The 20,502-nt window shown below is 41.0% G+C and overlaps 1 protein-coding gene across 4 annotated transcripts in view; it reads right to left on the reverse strand.

Annotated features, from left to right (window-relative positions):
* Positions 1-20,502, reverse strand: part of LOC129763041 (uncharacterized) — a 568,624-nt gene that overhangs the window by 231,613 nt on the left and 316,509 nt on the right. For all 4 annotated transcript variants that reach the window (XM_055761763.1, XM_055761766.1, XM_055761764.1 and 1 more), the window contains exons 9-11: positions 619-840; positions 311-558; positions 17-240 (exon numbers count right to left, since the gene is read on the reverse strand). In XM_055761763.1, the coding sequence (XP_055617738.1) occupies positions 17-240; positions 311-558; positions 619-840 (694 nt within the window). The remainder of the gene's footprint in view (positions 1-16; positions 241-310; positions 559-618; positions 841-20,502) is intronic.

Consider the following 20,502-nt stretch of genomic DNA (forward strand, 5'->3'; position numbering starts at 1 on the left):
AATACATGATAGCTACATGGATTCTCTCCGCACAATTCCAGAGTCTATATACTTCAGGAAAGTTTTGATGGGTGTGTGAGACTGCATGTTGCCTGATATGTGTATTTCTAAAAGGTTCACAATTGTATTTGTGTGCCAATTATCCTTTTTAAGATGTTCAGTAGCATCGTTATAATTCAATTCCACACAGAGTAGTTGAGTAGTTTGAACGGGCCGCAAAAACACAATATTATTGATATTCTAGGAGGAGAAATGAAATATTGTTACTTATTTGTTTTTATATATGACGAGATGTCCAACCAATACATACCTGTTTTGATTTTTTCATCCAGAAATGGTCTTCTATCGATGAAATGACAAATTTTCTGACAAAACTTTGATTTTTTCGACTGCTCGTTTTCAAATTGTTCAATGTCAAGGATCCTTTGAGTAATACTCGACCTGTATAAATATGAAAAAAATCCTCGATGTTTGTTCCAAGTACATGTCGTGTAGTGTTTCTAGCTTCAGCAGATAGTGCAAGGTCACCGATTACAACAAAATTCGAAACTGATGCTTCTATTGAGGAAAATGAGTGAAATATAGTTCGTTTACAATTGCTACATAGAATACTCTTACTTTCAATGAATTTCGTTGCTTTGGTCGATGCTGCATTCCTACCGATATTGTGCCCATTTAGGAGTTGATAATTCAGAGCTGTGGTATGAACTCTAAACATATGCATACTTGAAAAAACTGACTGATTTGTTTTCAAGTCAAAGAGGATGTTAGTCATACGGGAATTAATAGAGGAACAGAGAACGTTCCTGATGGAAGCACACGATTGAAGTTGTATATTCCCTGCAATTAAAAGGATTCAAATTAAATATTTCAATTTGAGATGGACAACACAGGTGACCATCGTTTTAAGGGGAACCCCGGTCTGGGAGGTCGAAGAAATCAAGTTTATTATTTCGCATTTTTGGGAAGCTTATGCCCCTCCTCCTTATGTTACGTAACGCTAATCTTTACACAAAGTGAAAATCTTTTAGCTTTTTTTGAGTAATTAGAATATCAACGTAACAAAATCTATATATATATATATATATATATATATATATATATATATATATATATATATATATATATATATATATATATATATATATATATATATATATATATATATATATATATATATATATATATATATATATATATATATATAATATATATATATATGTAATGTAGGAAACTACTGACTCTAAGGGTTGGCAAAGTTGGCATGTGAAGGTTTTATGGAACAATAAATGTTTCTATGGTAGTAAGACACTCCTCCCCCCTCTCTAAGGTGGGGCTACAATACAAATGAAACACAAATTTCTGCATCACTCGGAAATTAGTCAAGCAAACGAAAACAAAGTTGGCATGTGAAGGTTTTAAGGAACAATAAATGTTTCTATGGTAGTAAGACACTCTTCCCCCCTCTCTAAGGGTGCTCATCACGTTTTCTGGAATAGGGCCCACAATCTCTTCTACGTTCCCCACTCGTCTGCACCTTGTCCCTTCGTTTCGTTCGTTCCTGTGGTTGCTTGTAATGAACAGCTGTTTGCTGCGGTAGCGCAGACAAAATGTATGGGAAAGTAGGGATGTCTTTCTTACAATTTTCATCAATTTGAGCTTTAAATGAACTGAAAAATAGTAATGTAGATAATACAAAAGGTCGAATATTTGAAATCAAAATCCATCGTTGAATTAAAGAGGTATTATCGTTCAAAAACTGAACACTTTTTACATCGACATATTGGAATGGGTTCCTATATTGAAAGGTTAGACGTCAAACGTCAAAAATGATATGAGCATGTGGTGAGCCAGTGGTGATGGTCGTGGTTCGAGCTGTTGTTAACCCCAACAGGTCCGCACAGTGGGCCTTTTTTATGTCTTCTCTTAACCCTTTCTCTACGAGCGTCGTCTATAGACGACATCCACGCGACGATCTGTGTGTACGAGTGTCGTCTATAGACGACATCCGTGCGATGAGCTGTGTGTACGAGCGTCGTCTTTAGACGACATGAGAGTGATACTGCCCATCGATAACACCAGCGCGATGTGCATACTTTTCGGCGCAGTGCTCCGTACAGCGGTAGCGCTCCGACGGAACACACTGCCGTATTGAAAGGGTTAAATAGGCATTTACAACAACTTTCTAGGCAGAAAGGGAAGAGAGCCACCAACGTAACCTGGTAAGGCCTGACAGTTGCGTGTTACCGAACCGCATTCCATCAACGGATTACGAAGGACAAAAGTGACAGACGTGCCGAAGCGCCACTCAGTGTCGCATTGGAGGCAACTTTAACCTGTAATTGAACATTTGCGATGCCAGTGGTACAGTGTCGACTTTCAATGTGGGGTCATAATTTGGATCTCTATGTTTCCAAAAATGTCCAACTAAATAAGTCGCATTACATGTCCGTCCAATTAGCTAAATGTCGAACTAATTGTAAATTACTGTACTTTCAATCTGGAAACAATTTAAGAATTGGTGAAAATAATCAGGAAAGTCCCCAACTATCAATAACCTCAGAACAACTGCCAAATTCACATACTCATCAGATCCTGGCAAACAAATGATGAAAAAATCAATTTGTGTTTTATTATTATTTTGGATAATGTTTTAGAAAGCATTGAACTGTATTTCCTAAACTCTTTTTTGGAAGGTTTAATGGCCCTGAAAAGCGCCTAGTTTTATGGAATGGTTCCAATTTAGAAAACTTAGTACTGGTGGTTTTAAAAAAAACCATTTCGAACGCCCTCGATGCCGCCTTGTTCTGGATTTGCCACCAAAGCAGATTGTATAAAGAACAAACTTTTTTTTCTGCTACCTGATGCCGTTTTGCGATTGCGATTGCGTTTGCCACTCGCCACTCGCTGCAACTGCCTGTTGTCTTGATGTCCACCGAACCGAATGTATATATATATATATATATATATATATATATATATATATATATATATATATATATATATATATATATATATATATATAATATATATATATATATGTAATGTAGGAAACTACTGACTCTAAGGGTTGGCAAAGTTGGCATGTGAAGGTTTTATGGAACAATAAATGTTTCTATGGTAGTAAGACACTCCTCCCCCCTCTCTAAGGTGGGGCTACAATACAAATGAAACACAAATTTCTGCATCACTCGGAAATTAGTCAAGCAAACGAAAACAAAGTTGGCATGTGAAGGTTTTAAGGAACAATAAATGTTTCTATGGTAGTAAGACACTCTTCCCCCCTCTCTAAGGGTGGGCTGCCATACAAATCAAACACAAATTTCTGCATTACTCGGGAATTCATCAAACAAACGAAACCAGATTTGGCATGTGAAGGTTTTAGAGGGCAATACATGTTTCTATGGTAGTTAGACACTCCTCCCCCTTCTCTAAGGGGGGGCTGCCATACAAATGAAACACAAATTTCTGCATTACTCGGGAATTAGTCAAGCAAACAAAACGAAAGTTGGCATGTGACGGTTTAAGGGCGCAATAAATGTTTCTATGGTAATAAGACACTCCTCCCCCTCTCTAAGGGTGGGCTGACATACAAATGAAACATAAATTTCTACATTACTCGGGAATTCATCAAACAAACGAAACCAGATTTGGCATGTGAAGGTTTTAGGGTGCAATAAATATTTCTATAGTAGTTAGACACTCCTCCCCCCTCTCTAAGGGTGGGCTGCCATACAAATGAAACACAAATTTCTGCATTACTCGAAAATTAGTCAAGCAAACGAAACCAAAGTTGGCATGTGAAGTTTTTAGGGTGCAATAAATGTTTCTATGGTAGTAAGACACTCCTCTCCTCTCTCTAAGGGGGTGCTGCCATACAAATGAAACACAAATTTCTGCATTACTCGGGAATTCATCAAACAACGAAACCAGATTTGGCATGTGAAGGTTTTAGGGTGCAATAAATGTTTCTATAGTAGTAAGACACTCCTCCCCCCTCTCTAAGGGTGGGCTGGTATACAAATGAAACATAAATTTCTGCATTACTCGGAAATTAGTCAAGCAAACGAAACCAAAGTTGGCATGTGAAGGTGCGCTTAATAAGAAAACGTGGATGTGATAAAGAAAAATTAATTTTGGGCGAGACGAAGTTTGCCGGGTCAGCTAGTATCGTAAAAAATATTTGTGCAGATTAGAGTCAAATGTCCATACGGAAGTTTCTCATATGCAAGTAGTGCCAAATTACCCAATTATCATTTTTTTTATGCAAAAACAGCAGTTAGTGATTCTAAAGTACTTCGTTGCGCTTCTGACTGTTCATTCGTGTTGATGGTAAGCTATGTAAATCAGGCCTTTTTGAGAAAATTTAGATAGCTTACCATCAACACGAATCAACAGTCAGGAGTGCAACAAAGTACTTCAGAATCATTTACTGCTGTTCTTGCATCGAAAACATCGTGATAATTGGGTAATTTGTCATCAATTCATGAAATCTGGAAGGTCATTGTATGGTTTAATAAATAGGGGCTTCAGATTCAGGACTAGTCAGTTTGTTCACCAGATCAAAACCTTGTTAGGAACTTATGAGGATTGATCGGACAAATAGTAGATGCAGCCTTCAAGCAGTATGAGTGATTTGGAGAGCTTAAACGAGCAGTATCTTCTGCGTAGAACGAGATACACACTGAACATGGCGCAGCTTGGTCGTAACCACCCTGAATGGGTTATTTCAGCTGATTGAGAACTAAAAATGACCTACGAATTGGAAACTCATAATAATTCATCTGAAATTGACGTTAATTTTGTGAAATAGTGAGAGTTTTTCGCCTGGTATAGATATGAAACACTGGAATTTTAGTTTTTTGAATGTTTCGCGCCTGGACACAACAATAAAGTTCAAATGGCCAGTCTTATAAATGAAGATAGTTATTATGTCCTACACTATATACTTCAATTCAACCGACTTCTTACATATCGCTGGAAACTCAGAGAAAATGAGTGGTTCTATAGTTGTGAAACGTAGTGTACACGCGCCTCAATGAGTAGAATCCTCAGCCGTTTTCCAATGTCTCTCAAAGGCTCACAATGGCTCACTCTTCCTGCCGAACTAGAGCGGGCGAAGCCTGGAAACTCCTTTTGAGTACGGGTGAACGACAAACTAACAATAACAATATGTGTACAAACGAAAATTTATATAAACAAAACTTTGATATAATTTACACGTATATTATACTCGTACTGATGTTCTGTAATAATTCTAATTGTATATTATACCGACTATTTCAATTTATTCCTATACATGTATCTTTTGACGTAGGACTACGTCTAACCGGAAGATATAAGGGGTGAAATGGAAATCTAGGCACTGAACAAGTAGGAAAAACTGCAAGATTTGGAACGCTTATAACTCGAGCATTTCTCAATAGATCGCAAAGGTTTTTGCATCAATTGATAGGAAATGTATCTACGCATCTATCATTACGAATAACATTTCTTTTTTCTTGAGATAAATAATTGAATAATTGTGAAATATGAAGCATTGTCAAAATGCACTATGTGCTCATTTTTGATTGGTCCATTTTGTGCTCCTCAAATCGTACCGACCAAAACGGGCAACCAGAGCAGCAGCGAAATAGAATGAAGCACGATTGGAAAGGAAAAAGAAAAAAATGAACGAAATATAGGTCGCAGTCTCACACATGCGTAATTCTCGAGCCAGCCAGTCAGCTTAAAAATCCCCGCTCCGCTGCCGTAACGATCTTTCTTTGTGTGGACACCGACTGGACAACATCGTTGCTGGACGAGCTGGACGGCGAGGGATCGAGTGCCTTTCTCAAGGCAAGAGGGTGGAGGTGGTAGCGCTGGAGTAGAATAGAGTAGAGTTTCCAAAGGGCCTTTCTTTCTCAAGGCTAGAGACGAATGAACTGCAAAAGTTTAAAGTCACTATAATACAAGACCTTCCTTCCTTCCGTAACGATCATTCTCATTCAAACCGTATACCACATCGGTTCGCATCACAACACATCAAGAAACCAACCCAAGCAGCCATGTCTGGAAATGGTAAAGGAGGAAAAGTGAATGGAAAGGCAAAATCCCGCTCGAACCGTGTTGATCTGGAGTTCCCCGCAAGGGTAGCTAGGCCGAGCGCGTTAGTACCAGTACACGAGTCCACCTAGCCGGCGTTATATAGTTTCGGCCGCCGAAGTGATCGAGTTAGCTGGCAAAGCTGCTCGCGACGATAAGAAAACCCGCATTCGGAACAGAACACATTCGGTTCGGTGGACATCAAGACAACAGGCAGTTGCAGCGAGTGGCGAGTGGCAAACGCAATCGCAATCGCAAAACGGCATCAGGTAGCAGAAAAAAAAGTTTGTTCTTTATACAATCTGCTTTGGTGGCAAATCCAGAACAAGGCGGCATCGAGGGCGTTCGAAATGGTTTTTTTCAAAACCACCAGTACTAAGTTTTCTAAATTGGAACCATTCCATAAAACTAGGCGCTTTTCAGGGCCATTAAACCTTCCAAAAAAGAGTTTAGGAAATACAGTTCAATGCTTTCTAAAACATTATCCAAAATAATAATAAAACACAAATTGATTTTTTCATCATTTGTTTGCCAGGATCTGATGAGTATGTGAATTTGGCAGTTGTTCTGAGGTTATTGATAGTTGGGGACTTTCCTGATTATTTTCACCAATTCTTAAATTGTTTCCAGATTGAAAGTACAGTAATTTACAATTAGTTCGACATTTAGCTAATTGGACGGACATGTAATGCGACTTATTTAGTTGGACATTTTTGGAAACATAGAGATCCAAATTATGACCCCACATTGAAAGTCGACACTGTACCACTGGCATCGCAAATGTTCAATTACAGGTTAAAGTTGCCTCCAATGCGACACTGAGTGGCGCTTCGGCACGTCTGTCACTTTTGTCCTTCGTAATCCGTTGATGGAATGCGGTTCGGTAACACGCAACTGTCAGGCCTTACCAGGTTACGTTGGTGGCTCTCTTCCCTTTCTGCCTAGAAAGTTGTTGTAAATGCCTATTTAACCCTTTCAATACGGCAGTGTGTTCCGTCGGAGCGCTACCGCTGTACGGAGCACTGCGCCGAAAAGTATGCACATCGCGCTGGTGTTATCGATGGGCAGTATCACTCTCATGTCGTCTAAAGACGACGCTCGTACACACAGCTCATCGCACGGATGTCGTCTATAGACGACACTCGTACACACAGATCGTCGCGTGGATGTCGTCTATAGACGACGCTCGTAGAGAAAGGGTTAAGAGAAGACATAAAAAAGGCCCACTGTGCGGACCTGTTGGGGTTAACAACAGCTCGAACCACGACCATCACCACTGGCTCACCACATGCTCATATCATTTTTGACGTTTGACGTCTAACCTTTCAATATAGGAACCCATTCCAATATGTCGATGTAAAAAGTGTTCAGTTTTTGAACGATAATACCTCTTTAATTCAACGATGGATTTTGATTTCAAATATTCGACCTTTTGTATTATCTACATTACTATTTTTCAGTTCATTTAAAGCTCAAATTGATGAAAATTGTAAGAAAGACATCCCTACTTTCCCATACATTTTGTCTGCGCTACCGCAGCAAACAGCTGTTCATTACAAGCAACCACAGGAACGAACGAAACGAAGGGACAAGGTGCAGACGAGTGGGGAACGTAGAAGAGATTGTGGGCCCTATTCCAGAAAACGTGATGAGCAATTCGTCTCGGCTCGTCTCGGCTTCAGTCACTGTCGAGACGAGCAAAATATCCCATTCCAGTACACGAGTTTCATTGAAATGTTTTATTTGGTAGACTGGAGAGACTTCAGTCAGCTTTTCTCGGTATAATCAGTGATGTCAGATGAGAAGACATGTTTTTGTTTTAAGAAAGACAACAAACAATTTTAAAATTGATCAATCGATACTCTTTTCTCAGTGCCAAAATATTAAAAAAACATAACAAAAAGGAATAAGTTTCATATATCTTTTGGTTTCATTGATATTTTTCCTCGAGCATATGGTTTCATCACTCAGACGTTTTGTTATTATGGATTTATTGGGGGCAATGTTTGTTCACCTAATCAACGATTTATCAAGGAAAGTTTTAAATCTATATACACTGGAGTCGCTTTTTAAGCGAGGGACAAAAACCGCGTAAAAGAAAACCACGTAAATTCCGAAATCCGCGTAAAAAACCTCGTGAATTCCAAAATCCGCGTAAAAATAAACCGGGTAAATTTTAAAATCAGAATAAAAATCTAACAAACAGTGAATTATTAATTAAAAATGCAACCAATGTTCTAACAATTGATTAACTTTTTTTTATCTTCTTTTATTCCTCAGCTACTAATCAGTGATACAATACCAAGTTATTTCGTGAAAAGTCACACCAATAAGCACATTGAATTTGTTGGCGGTTGATACGTGCTGCGTAAAAACCGCGTAAATTTCGAAATCCGCGTGAAAAAAAACCGCGTAAATTCCAAAAACCGTGTAAATTCCGAAATCCGCGTAAAAAGAATTCATTGACGAGCGCGGCCAAACGGTCGTCGAACCAGACGAGCTACTCGTCTGTTTTTAGTCGAGCTCGGCTTCTGGAATATGAAAACAAACGAGACGAGCGCTCGTCTGCTCGTCTCGTTTTCTGGAATAGGGCCCTATGTATATAGGCGGTCGCTACAACTTAGACTATATGACTATATACAGAAAGCGATGATGGTGCTTGGACTCACATACTGATTTTAATCTCCGATCGAGAAGGTCGTTTCTCTCTTTCAACAGCTCGGCGTATTGGTGTTTCTTGACAGCGGACTGGGACGTTCCCGCTGGCGATTTTGGAAGGAGATTTTTTTGAATTCTTTCAGTGTGGCAGCGGAAGGAGAATAGTAGAAGGCAACAAATCGTTTCGACCGTTAAGAGCGGACGCTTGCCGACAAACCGGAAAAGCGCGCGTTTTTGTGGCGTCACCGACGACACGCCCTCTTTTCTTTTCGGGCAGTGTTGCCAGTTTATAATTGTAGCGCCATTAATGAATCCATATTATTAAATAAAATCTAAAAAGAAAACACGCATACAGACAGTGAAATTGCTGAAGCAATTAATACATTAAGTGTGATTTTCCGCACCTATTGGTGGCTTTTCAAAGTGCTTTATTAGAACAAAGTGTAATTTTCTGAGAACATACCCCTTAGTGATAATCCCCCAATAAGGAATTTCAGTTATTTTACACTCGTACCTGCTGACTATAACCTAGGTATAGTCAAGCAGAAGCATGGCTTCAAGTAGCTCTGGGCCTCCGGGAGGCCGGGCTACAGATTTCTATGAGGGCAGGCCCACCGAAGCCACCGCTCCACTATGGGCGGACCCCTCGAACGGTAATCTCCAGATACTGCTTCTTAGAGCTACAGGAGACAAGGTGCTTCCAACAAACCCCTTCACCGTTAGCAATACCATCAAGGCAGCTGTAAAACAATTCAACAACGCAAAACCGCAGCGAGATGATAAAAAGAAACTCCAGTACATCTTGACAACTTGGGACGTGGATACAGTCGGTATGTTACTTTCTATTACCAAACTGATTGACAATACCCCTGTAGAAGAGATCTTCCACCCAACATTAAACCAACACAAATGCGTTGTTACTTGCTGCGAAGTTATCGACCTTCCTGAATCCGAACTGGTGAAAGAACTCACCGCTCAAGGTGTGATCGACGTAAAACGCATCACCAGAAAGGACAACAACATGCTTGTGCCAACGGCCACTTTAATATTGACCATTCGCGGAACTGTTGTTCCCGATTTCATTTATTTTGGGTTCATTCGAATCGGGACTAGAAATTTCTATCCCAATCCCATGCAATGCTACAAGTGCTACGAATTTGGGTATACGAACAAGCGATGCAAACGCGAAAATCCGCTTTGCAGAAACTGCGGCCAAGAACATCCGGAACAACAAACAGAAGCAAACAAAGTATGCAATGCTCCAGCTTTTTGTGTCAACTGCCAAGGGAACCACTCCTCTTCTAGTAGGAATTGTCCCGTATGGCAAACCGAGAATAAACTCACCAGAATAAGAATCGATAGCAGCTGGAGAGGGTTCCACTGTCCCAGACTTTGTTAAGGAGCTTCAGAAGTGCTTTTTTCCCGAAATGCTTTCGCGGCTAGAAGTGGCCGAAGCGGCCGAGGCGCAGTTACACTTGCAGTTGCAGCTGGGTGGTGGTTTTTGCAAGTTGGAGAGTCTGCAGTCTGCGTGATGCAGAAACTGATGCTATTGGATTGCATCACGGGAACGCCAAGTCGAATGCGTAAATGGGTGCGAAAATTCTTTCGCTCGAACGCATTCATACGCAAACAATTTTTCACAACTGTTTCATACGAAATCAGAACAGAAACTGATGCGAGTAAAAGTACTCGCGCTTCACCTGTGTCAGCTATGGTTTCCCAAACACAAATGCAAGCGAGCAAAAGAAATCACAGCTTGCATGTATTCGCTATGATGGTTTCTCCCGGTGCCTAGATTTTGCGTCCGTGTTCGGTAACACATTGCGATCACCAATCATCATCAATGAGATAGATAGTTATGACTTGAATAGCTTGCTTTCAAAGCGATTTTTAAGCTATTGAAACGATTTTTGGACCAATAAGTGACAATCATATAACTCGTTGACATTTTATCTTTCGGATGAAGTGATTATTATACCACTCCATTCAGTCGGTAAAGAGGTATTTACGTTCAAAAACTTGCAGTCCAGCGTCACACTCTAGCTTTCGAAACTTTGAACTTACGTAGACGTAGTCCTACGTCAACATCTCCTTCTGCTGGGTTCCTGGTCACTCAGGAATCCGCGGAAACACAGCCGCCGACATACTGGCCGGCAAGGGCAGCAAAATCGAACCCCCAGACATGCCCTGTCCTCCACCTGACATTGTCCGCTGGGTAAAACAGCAAGTCCGTGAAAGTTGGGACATAGGCTGGATAAACAACCGCCTCACTCATCTTCATAAAATTAAAAATTCCACTCTCCCTTGGGAGGACCGCCTCAATAGTAGAGAAAGGCGAGTCCTAACCCGTCTTAGAATTGGGCACACTAACTTCACCCACTCACACTTGTTCTGTAGAGCCGAAAAACCCCAATGTGCTTGCAACGAAGCACCCGTTTCCGTTAGCCATCTTTTACTAGAATGTCAACATACCAAAGATGCTCGAGTCCGACACAACATAGGTCAGAGTCTCCGAGATATCCTCAGTAGGGACGAGACCCAATAAACCAATCTAATTGTGTTTCTGAAAGAAACCGACCTCTTTGGTAAAATCTAAATCGAAATATCAAAAACTTTTAAAATTGTTTATTTTTACAGTCCACCACTTCACAGTCATGTATGTGTATATACATGCATATAAATATATGCATTTATATACACGCATCTATTAATACATATTCTCACAACTATATTGTTGAAGCATTGTTTTGAAGTTGAAGCTGTTTCTTTGCCTCTTTGTATGAGATTCCATAATCTCATACAAAGAGGCAAAGAAAAGCATTTCGGGAAAAAAGCACTGCTGAAGCTCCTTAACAAAGTCTGGGACAGTGGAACCCTCCCCAGCTGCTGGAAAGAGGGTTTAATGATCTGTATTCCAAACCAGACAAGAAAAACCACCTTCTCGACAACTTCTGCCACATCACTCTTCTTAGTTGTGTTAGGAAAGTCATGAAAAAATTATCAATCGACGCTTAACGACGTTTCTAGAGTCAAAACAGCTGATTGATCCCAGACAATTCGCCTTCCGTGTGGGAAAAGGTACAGAGGATTGCCTAGTAGCAATCGAAAAAATCCTAGACGACGCAACTGAAAGTCTACATCAAATAGATATCGTTTCACTTGATTTATCCAAGGTCTTCGATAGGGCATGGAGGTACCCAGTGCTGAAAAGTCTTTTCGATTGGGGAATTTGTGAGAGGTTAGGCCTCTTCATAAAAAGTTTTCTTGAAAACCGGTCTTTCAAAACCACATTCACAACCATAGGTCTAGGACCATTCTATCCTGGATTCCTCGAGTCGAGAAAGACGCACCACGCTAGATATGGGGTACAGACTAGGGGGGCGTTGCTGATTAATGGTCAGCTGCATCCCAATAGGAAGTATCCCATGTCGGGCACACGTACAGAGCATCGAAGACTGCAACATACCAATTATGAGAACACTTGTAATACTAACCTCGAGCCAACCGCGAGTAATCGGTTACATATTACTAACATAGTTGTAAGACAAAAATTGTCAAAATATTGGACTCCCGGCCCCGTCAGGCTAACGCCACATGTGCCTTAATAAAATATATATTTTGGGAAAAAAACACCATAGGTCTTCTCTAAAAATCCCAGAAAACGGTTTCCCCCAAGGCTCAGCACTTTCACCTACCGTTTTCAACATTGCTATGCAATCCATCTTCGAACTCATTCCCGACCACATGAAAATCGTAGTCTATGCAGATGACATCACTCTTATCTCTACGAGCTGCTTCGGCTTAAATCAGAGAAAGAGGCTTCAAAAAACCTTAGACTCCATCCAAAACTGGGCTCTAAAAACAGGTTTCAAAATTTCCCCGGAGAAATCCAAACACTTGCACATTGGAAAGGCTCTCACAAGGAGAACCTATCTTCAGCTCAACAATACCCCGATCCCTACAATGAGGACATTTGAAATACTAGGGATTACTTTTGACAAGAAACTCAACTTCCTATCACATTCCCAAAAGACCAAAATAGCCACCAGAAAGAAACTGAACATCATCACGGGAAGAAATTGGAACGTCAAATCGCCGAACATTAACCTTGATCTTCTCAAGGTGGATCGTGCGGGAGACCCTTCTCCAAAAATCAAAGCCTGCTTTAATAACCTCATTGCATCCAATTTTCAAATCAATCACCAGGTATACACATATGGTGCCGATGAAGTTGGATGTGGAATTTTTGAGAGTAGATACAGAGTAGATACACATTCGAAAAGGTAGCTTCTCTCTTCCACCGCAATGCTCCATCTTCAGTGCGGAAGCTTTCCCTCTTTTCATAGCTACCCAAGAATGCATCCATGATTTCCTTCCTACTACAATATTCTCCGACTCAGCTAGCTGTCTCCACGATCTTCTGAGTGGCAACAGTGAACACCCATGGATTAAACAAACAGAATAGGCTGCTTCAGATAAAAAATACAAGAAGTGAGTTATATCTGTGATATTACCGCAAGGTAGACGTAGGACTACCGTTGGCTCGGTAATCATTTATTTGAAAATGCATCTGAATCAATTCTTAATTAATGAATGAATGAATAGTTTGAAAGATTGCTGAAAGTTTTTCTTTTTAGTGTGTGGGAGGATGAGTATAAGTATGGAATTGTTATAAACATAAAATTCAACTCTTTCGAACCCTTTGGTGGTCCCGAAACGAACCGATGAAATTTGAGTGGACTTGTAAAAGCAACTGAAGATGTTTGATATGTGATTCGTGAGAATAACACGAGATTTTTCATTATCACTCCATGCGCAGAATAGAAACTGAGGGCACCATTTCACGGTGAAAACGAAATAAAGTCTATATAACCTTGCATAAAAATCATTTCGTTTTTATCGTTATGTGGCAAAAATTGACTGTTCCATGCGAAAGCAGAACAGAAACTGATGCTATTGGATTGCATCACGGGAACGCCAAGTCGAATGCGTAAATGGGTGCGAATATTCTTTCGCTCGAACGCATTCATACGCAAACAATTTTTCACAACTGTTTCATACGAAATCAGAACAGAAACTGATGCGAGTAAAAGTACTCACGCTTCACCTGTGTCAGCTATGGTTTCCCAAACACAAATGCAAGCGAGCAAAAGAAATCACAGCTTGCATGTATTCGCTATGATGGTTTCTCTCGGTGCCTAGATTTTGCGTCCGTGTTCGGGAACACATTGCGATCACCAATCATCATCAATGAGATAGATAGTTATGACTTCAATAGCTTGCTTTCAAAGCGATTTTTAAGCTATTGAAACGATTTTTGGACCAATAAGTGACAATCATATAACTCGTTGACATTTTATCTTTCGGATGAAGTGATTATTATACCACTCCATTCAGTCGGTAAAGAGGTATTTACGTTCAAAAACTTGCAGTCCAGCGTCACACTCTAGCTTTCGAAACATTGAACTTACGTAGACGTAGTCCTACGTCAACATCTCCTTCTGCTGGGTTCCTGGTCACTCAGGAATCCGCGGAAACACAGCCGCCGACATACTGGCCGGTAAGGGCAGCAAAATCGAACCCCCAGACATGCCCTGTCCTCCACCTGACATTGTCCGCTGGGTAAAACAGCAAGTCCGTGAAAGTTGGGACATAGGCTGGATAAACAACCGCCTCACTCATCTTCATAAAATTAAAAATGCCATTCTCCCTTGGGAGGACCGCCTCAATAGTAGAGAAAGGCGAGTCCTAACCCGTCTTAGAATTGGGCACACTAACTCCACCCACTCACACTTGTTCTGTAGAGCCGAAAAACCCCAATGTGCTTGCAACGAAGCACCCGTTTCCGTTAGCCATCTTTTACTAGAATGTCAACATACCAAAGATGCTCGAGTCCGACACAACATAGGTCAGAGTCTCCGAGATATCCTCAGTAGGGACGAGACCCAATAAACCAATCTAATTGCGTTTCTGAAAGAAACCGACCTCTTTGGTAAAATCTAAATCGAAATATCAAAAACTTTTAAAATTGTTTATTTTTACAGTCCACCACTTCACAGTCATGTATGTGTATATACATGCATATAAATATATGCATTTATATACACGCATCTATTAATACATATTCTCACAACTATATTCCATTTATTGCATTACTTAACTGACCTCTCAATTCACAGCCTCACTCACCAACAAGGACAAATTCATTAAATAAACCTATCCATTTTTCAGCTCTACTATATACCATTAAATTCAAAACCCCTATATTTTAATATTCTAATATTGCAACGGGTCATACTATACGGCTATTTAAAGACGACAATCTGTGCTACAAGTGTCGTTTTGACAGTGTTGTCCTTTTCAGTCTCAAGTTATAGCGCGTCAAAGATGGAGTCCACCAAGCAAGAAATTCGCCATATTTTACGTTTTTACTACCTGCGAAGTAAAACTGCAACGAAGGCAGCTTAAAAAATTCGTGTAGTTTATGGACCCGATACTGTAACGATTCGCACAGCACAGCGTTGGTTGGATCGATTTCGTTCTGGTGTAGTGGCTGTCGAAGGTACACCAATTGGATAATTTTAAGTATGTCAAATAAAGCGTCAAATTTAGATAGGAAATACGGCTAAGGTAATAATGACGAAAGCGGAAGCGCGGCTGTTTAAGCACGCTCTCCTCGGATACGACGAGCCAGCTGGATGTCCTTGAGCATGATGTGACGCGTTTTGCGTGGCTTAGCACACAAATTGATATCTTCGAACAGGCCGATAACGCCATAACGGCGGAAAACTTTAGAAGCTCAAGTCGGTTTTGAAGTCCTGGGCAGTTTCACGAACCAAACGCTGGAAAAATAGTTTGCGGATCAGCAATTCGGTCGACTTCTGATAGCGACGAATTTCACGCAAAACGACGATTCCCGGTCGATAGCGATGTGGCTTCTTCACACCTCCTATGGCTGGTGCACTTTTCCAAACTGGTTTCGTAGCTGTTTGAAAAAAAAAGACGGGTGGGTAATGTCGGGGACATAACCGGAGTGACGTAGGGCTATACAAAGGGGACAGCTTTTGTTAAATATATATTTTAAATATATTGTTTTATTTTCTTCTCCTACGTGAATACCTACCTATCTACCTGAAAAATGGATTAGTTTACTGTTTACTCTTTATGAATATGTTGATGGTTCTGAAAAGAACCTTTGGTGTTGTGTTTTCGTTATCACTCGATATTCCCATCTTGTTCGGTTAAACCTTCCTGTTTAGCTATTGCGTTTGCCACTCGCCACAGCTTTCATAGTTGGAAAATTTCTTCCCATCCAGCTTGTGACATATTTTACAGTAAATAACATTCAATGGCACGTCGCATTACCACCACTCAGTATCGGATTGGAGGTAATTTTAACCTGTAATTGAACATTTGCGATGACAGTGGTACAGTGTCGACTTTCAATGTGGGGTCATAATTTGGACGACGAACTCTATGTTTACAAAAATGTCCAACTAAATATGTCGCATTACAGGTCCGTCCAATTAGCTAAATGTCGAGATAAGTGTAAATTACTGTACTTTCAATCTAGAAGCAATTTAAGAAAGCTCAGAATAACTGCCAAATTCACATACTCATCATATCCTGGCAAACAAATTATGAAAAAATTCAATTTGTGTTTTATTATTATTTTGGATATTGTTTTAGAAAGCATTGAACTGTATTTCGTAAACCCTTTTTTGGAAGGTTTAATGGCCCTGAAAAGCGCCTTGTTTTATGGAATGGTTCCAATTTAGAAAACTTAGTACTCGTGGTTTTGAAAAAAACCATTTCGAACGCCCTCGATGCCGCCTTGTTCTGGATTTGCCACCAAAGCAGTTTGTATAAAGAACAAACTTTTTTCTTCTGCTACCTGATGCCGTTTTGCGATTGCGTTTGCCACTCGCCACTCGCTGCATCTGCCTGTTGTTGTCTTGATGTGTTCTGTTCTGAATGCGGTTTTTCTTATCGTCGCGAGCAGCTTTACCAGCCAACTCGATCACTTCGGCGGCCGAAACTATATAACGCCGGCTAGGTGGACTGGTGCACTGGTACTAACGCGCTCGGCCTAGCTACCTTTGCTGAGCAATTGGCGGATACACCTACGAGGACTGCACACCTGCACGGTTCGAGTGGGACTTTGCCTTTCCCTTAACTTGTCCTCCTTTGTTACGTCCACGATGCCGATGCCGTACAACCACACGGGTTTACGGTTTGAAAGAAAAATAAGATATTTTTTTGGGGTCCGCGTGTTTTATACTCTAGCGGTACACACTCACAGGATAGAGACAAATCGGCAGACTCAGCCAAAGGGGCGAGTCCAACGAGACGAACGAATGAGCGTTAAAATCGAGCGATGGCAAAAAAAATACATTCATTACGATTTGTTCGCTCGTTGGATTCACATGCAGGCTAAAAAGGGCCCTTTTCAGGATCACAAAATTATCTTCAATCTAAAGAGTTTATTGTTTTGTTATCACTCGATATCCCCATCTTGTTCGGCTAAACCTTCCTGTTTAGCGATTTGTTGCCACTCGCCACAGCTTTCACAGTTGGAAAATTTCTTCCCATCCAGCTTTGTGACATGTTGTACAGTAAATTACATTCAATGCGACGTGCCGAAGCGCCACTCAATGTCGCATTGCAGGCGATTTTAACCTGTAATTGAACATTTGCGATGACAGTGTTACAGTGTCGACTTTCAATGTGGGGTCATAATTTGAATCTCTATGTTTACAAAAATGTCCGACTAAATAAGTCGCATTTCATGTCCGTCCAATTAGCTAAATGTCGAACTAATTGTAAATTACTGTACTTTCAATCTGGAAACAATTTAAGAATTGGTGAAAATTGAATAATCAGGAAAGTCCCCAACTATCAATAAGCTCAGAACAACTGCCAAACTAACGAGGACAAAATCGTTAGTTGGCAGCGCATGTGGAGTGAAGATGAGTTCGGTCGTTGGTTACACCCGATTATCCCCAAGGTCTCGACGAGTGCATGGTTCAAGGGATTGAATGTAGGTCGTGATTTCATTCGCGTGATATCTCGGCTTATGTCCAATCACTATAACCTAAACACGCATCTCTATCGCATTGGGCTCGCAGCAAACAATCTTTGTGATTGTGGCGATGGCTACCACGACATCGAGCATGTTGTCTGGTCGTGTATCCGGTTCCATGCTGCTCGCTCTCAGCTCTCTAGAGCACTGAGAGCACAAGGCAGACAATCGGATATCCCCGTCCGGGATATCTTAGGTAGCCGTGATCCTGATCTTCTGCTTCATCTATACCTGTTCCTCAGAAACGCCGATGTCAACGTTTAATGATGTTTCCTTCGTTGTGCCCCCGTTTCATATCCCTCCTATCCGATCGATAAACTTTTACTTAGTCGCGGCAATACATACACACACTCTTTACAGATGCACGGGCCGAAGGTTGTGCAGTCCACTGATCATTCAACAAGAGCCAAAGGTTGAACCGTTCATGACAACTCTACACGAGCTGATGATTGCGCCGGCTAGTGACCATTCTATCCTGGATTCCTCGAGTCGAGAAAGACGCACCACGCTAGATATGGGGTACAGACTAGGGGGCGTTGCTGATTAATGGTCAGCTGCATCCTATTAGGAAGTATCCCGTGTCGGGCACACGTACAGAGCATCGAAGACTGCAATATACCAATTATGAGAACACTTGTAATACTAACCTCGAGCCAACCGCGAGTAATCGGTTACATATTACTAACATAGTTGTAAGACAAAAATTGTCAAAATATTGGACTCCCGGCCCCGTCAGGCTAACGCCACATGTGCCTTAATAAAAAATATATTTGGGGAAAAAAAAAACTGCCAAATTCACATACTCATCAGATCCTGGCAAACAAATTATGAAAAAATCAATTTGTGTTTTATTATTATTTTGGATAATGTTTTAGAAAGCATTGAACTGTATTTCCTAAACTCTTTTTTGGAAGGTTTAATGGCCCTGAAAAGCGCCTTGTTTTATGGAATGGTTCCAATTTAGAAAACTTAGTACTCGTGGTTTTGAAAAAAACCATTTCGAACGCCCTCGATGCCGCCCTGTTCTCGATTTGCCACCAAAGCAGTTTGTATAAAGAACAAACTTTTTTCTTCTGCTACCTGATGCCGATTTGCGTTTGTCACTCGCCACTCGCTGCAACTGCCTGTTGTCTTGATGTCCACCGAGCCGAATGTGTTCTGTTCCGAATGCGGGTTTTCTTATCGCGAGCAGCTTTGGCAGCTAACTCGATCACTTCGGCGGCCGAAACTATATAACGTCGGCTAGGTGGACTGGTGCACTGGTACTAACGCGCTCGGCCTAGCTACCCTTGCGGGGAACTCCAGATCAACACGGTTCGAGCAGGATTTTGCCTTTCCCTTCACTTTTCCTCCTTTGCCATGTACAGACATGGCTGCTTGGGTTGGTTTGTTGATGTGTTGTGATGCGAGCCGATGTGGTGTACGGTTTGAATGAGAATGATCGTTACGGAAGGAAGGAAGGAAGGTATTGTATTATAGAGACTTTAAACTTTTGCAGTTCATTCGTCTCTAGCCTTGAGAAAGGCCCTTTGAAAACTCTACTCTACTCTACTCCAGCGCTACCACCACCACCCTCTTGCCTTGAGAAAGGCACTCGATCCCTCGCCGTCCAGCTCGTCCAGCAACGATGTTGTCCAGTCGGTGACCACACAAAGAATGACACTGATCGTTACGGCAGCGAAGCGGGGATTTTTAAGCTGACTGGCTGGCTCGAGAATTACGCATGTGTGAGACTGCGACCAATGTTTCGTTAATTTTTTTCTTTTTCCTTTCTAATCGTGCTTCATTCTATTTCGCTGCTGCTCTGGTTGCCCGTTTTGGTCGGTACGATTTGAAGAGCACAAAATGGACCAATCAAAAATGGGCACATAGTGCATTTTGACAATGCTTGATATTTCACAGTTATTCAATTATTTATCTCAAGAAAAATGAAATGTTATTCGTTATGATAGATGCGTAGATATATTTCCTATCAATTGATGCAAAAACCTTTGCGATCTATTGAGAAATGCTCGAGTTATAAGCGTTCCAAATCTTGCATTTTTTCCTACTTGTTCAGTGCCTAGATTTCCATTTCACCCCCTATATCTTCCGGTTAGACGTAGTCCTACGTCAAAATAATGACGAAACTGTTCTGTTCTGTTCTTGTTTTTGAAGGGACTTTAACCCAAAGGTCATTCGTCCCTCGACGAAACCAAAGGAAGCGTCGGTTTTATACTGAGATAGAGTGGATTGTATTCCCGACTCTTTTCACATTCTTTTCATTATGTTTGTAGCTCAACTCGTATCATATTAAAGAGAGCGGTGGATGTGCTTGGCCTCTCATCAGAGACGAATGAACTCACAGAATTGAAAGTCTTTCTTATTCAACATCGTCATCGTCGTCGCTTGGCCTCACGGTACTACTGACATTCAACCGAGACGGTCATGTTTTTAGCGCCTTTCCGAAAGAAATTCATAGAAAATAAAGTTTTCTCTTACAACCGATGAACAGCATTTTTCAAAGCTAATTTCGGTCCTAAATACAGCGTTACTTTCCAGCAACAGTTTGTTTTGATACCAGGAAAGGAGGAGGTACCAACGTACTTAGTATAAGCGAATTCAATTTTTTTTCCACCTGGCTGTACTTCGGTGTAGCCAGCCTTTTGCCATGGCTTTCAGCAACTCCGATGCCGGAA

The sequence above is a fragment of the Toxorhynchites rutilus genome, chromosome 1, assembly GCF_029784135.1.
Source record: "Toxorhynchites rutilus septentrionalis strain SRP chromosome 1, ASM2978413v1, whole genome shotgun sequence".
In the NCBI taxonomy this organism is placed as follows: Eukaryota; Metazoa; Arthropoda; class Insecta; order Diptera; family Culicidae; genus Toxorhynchites; species Toxorhynchites rutilus.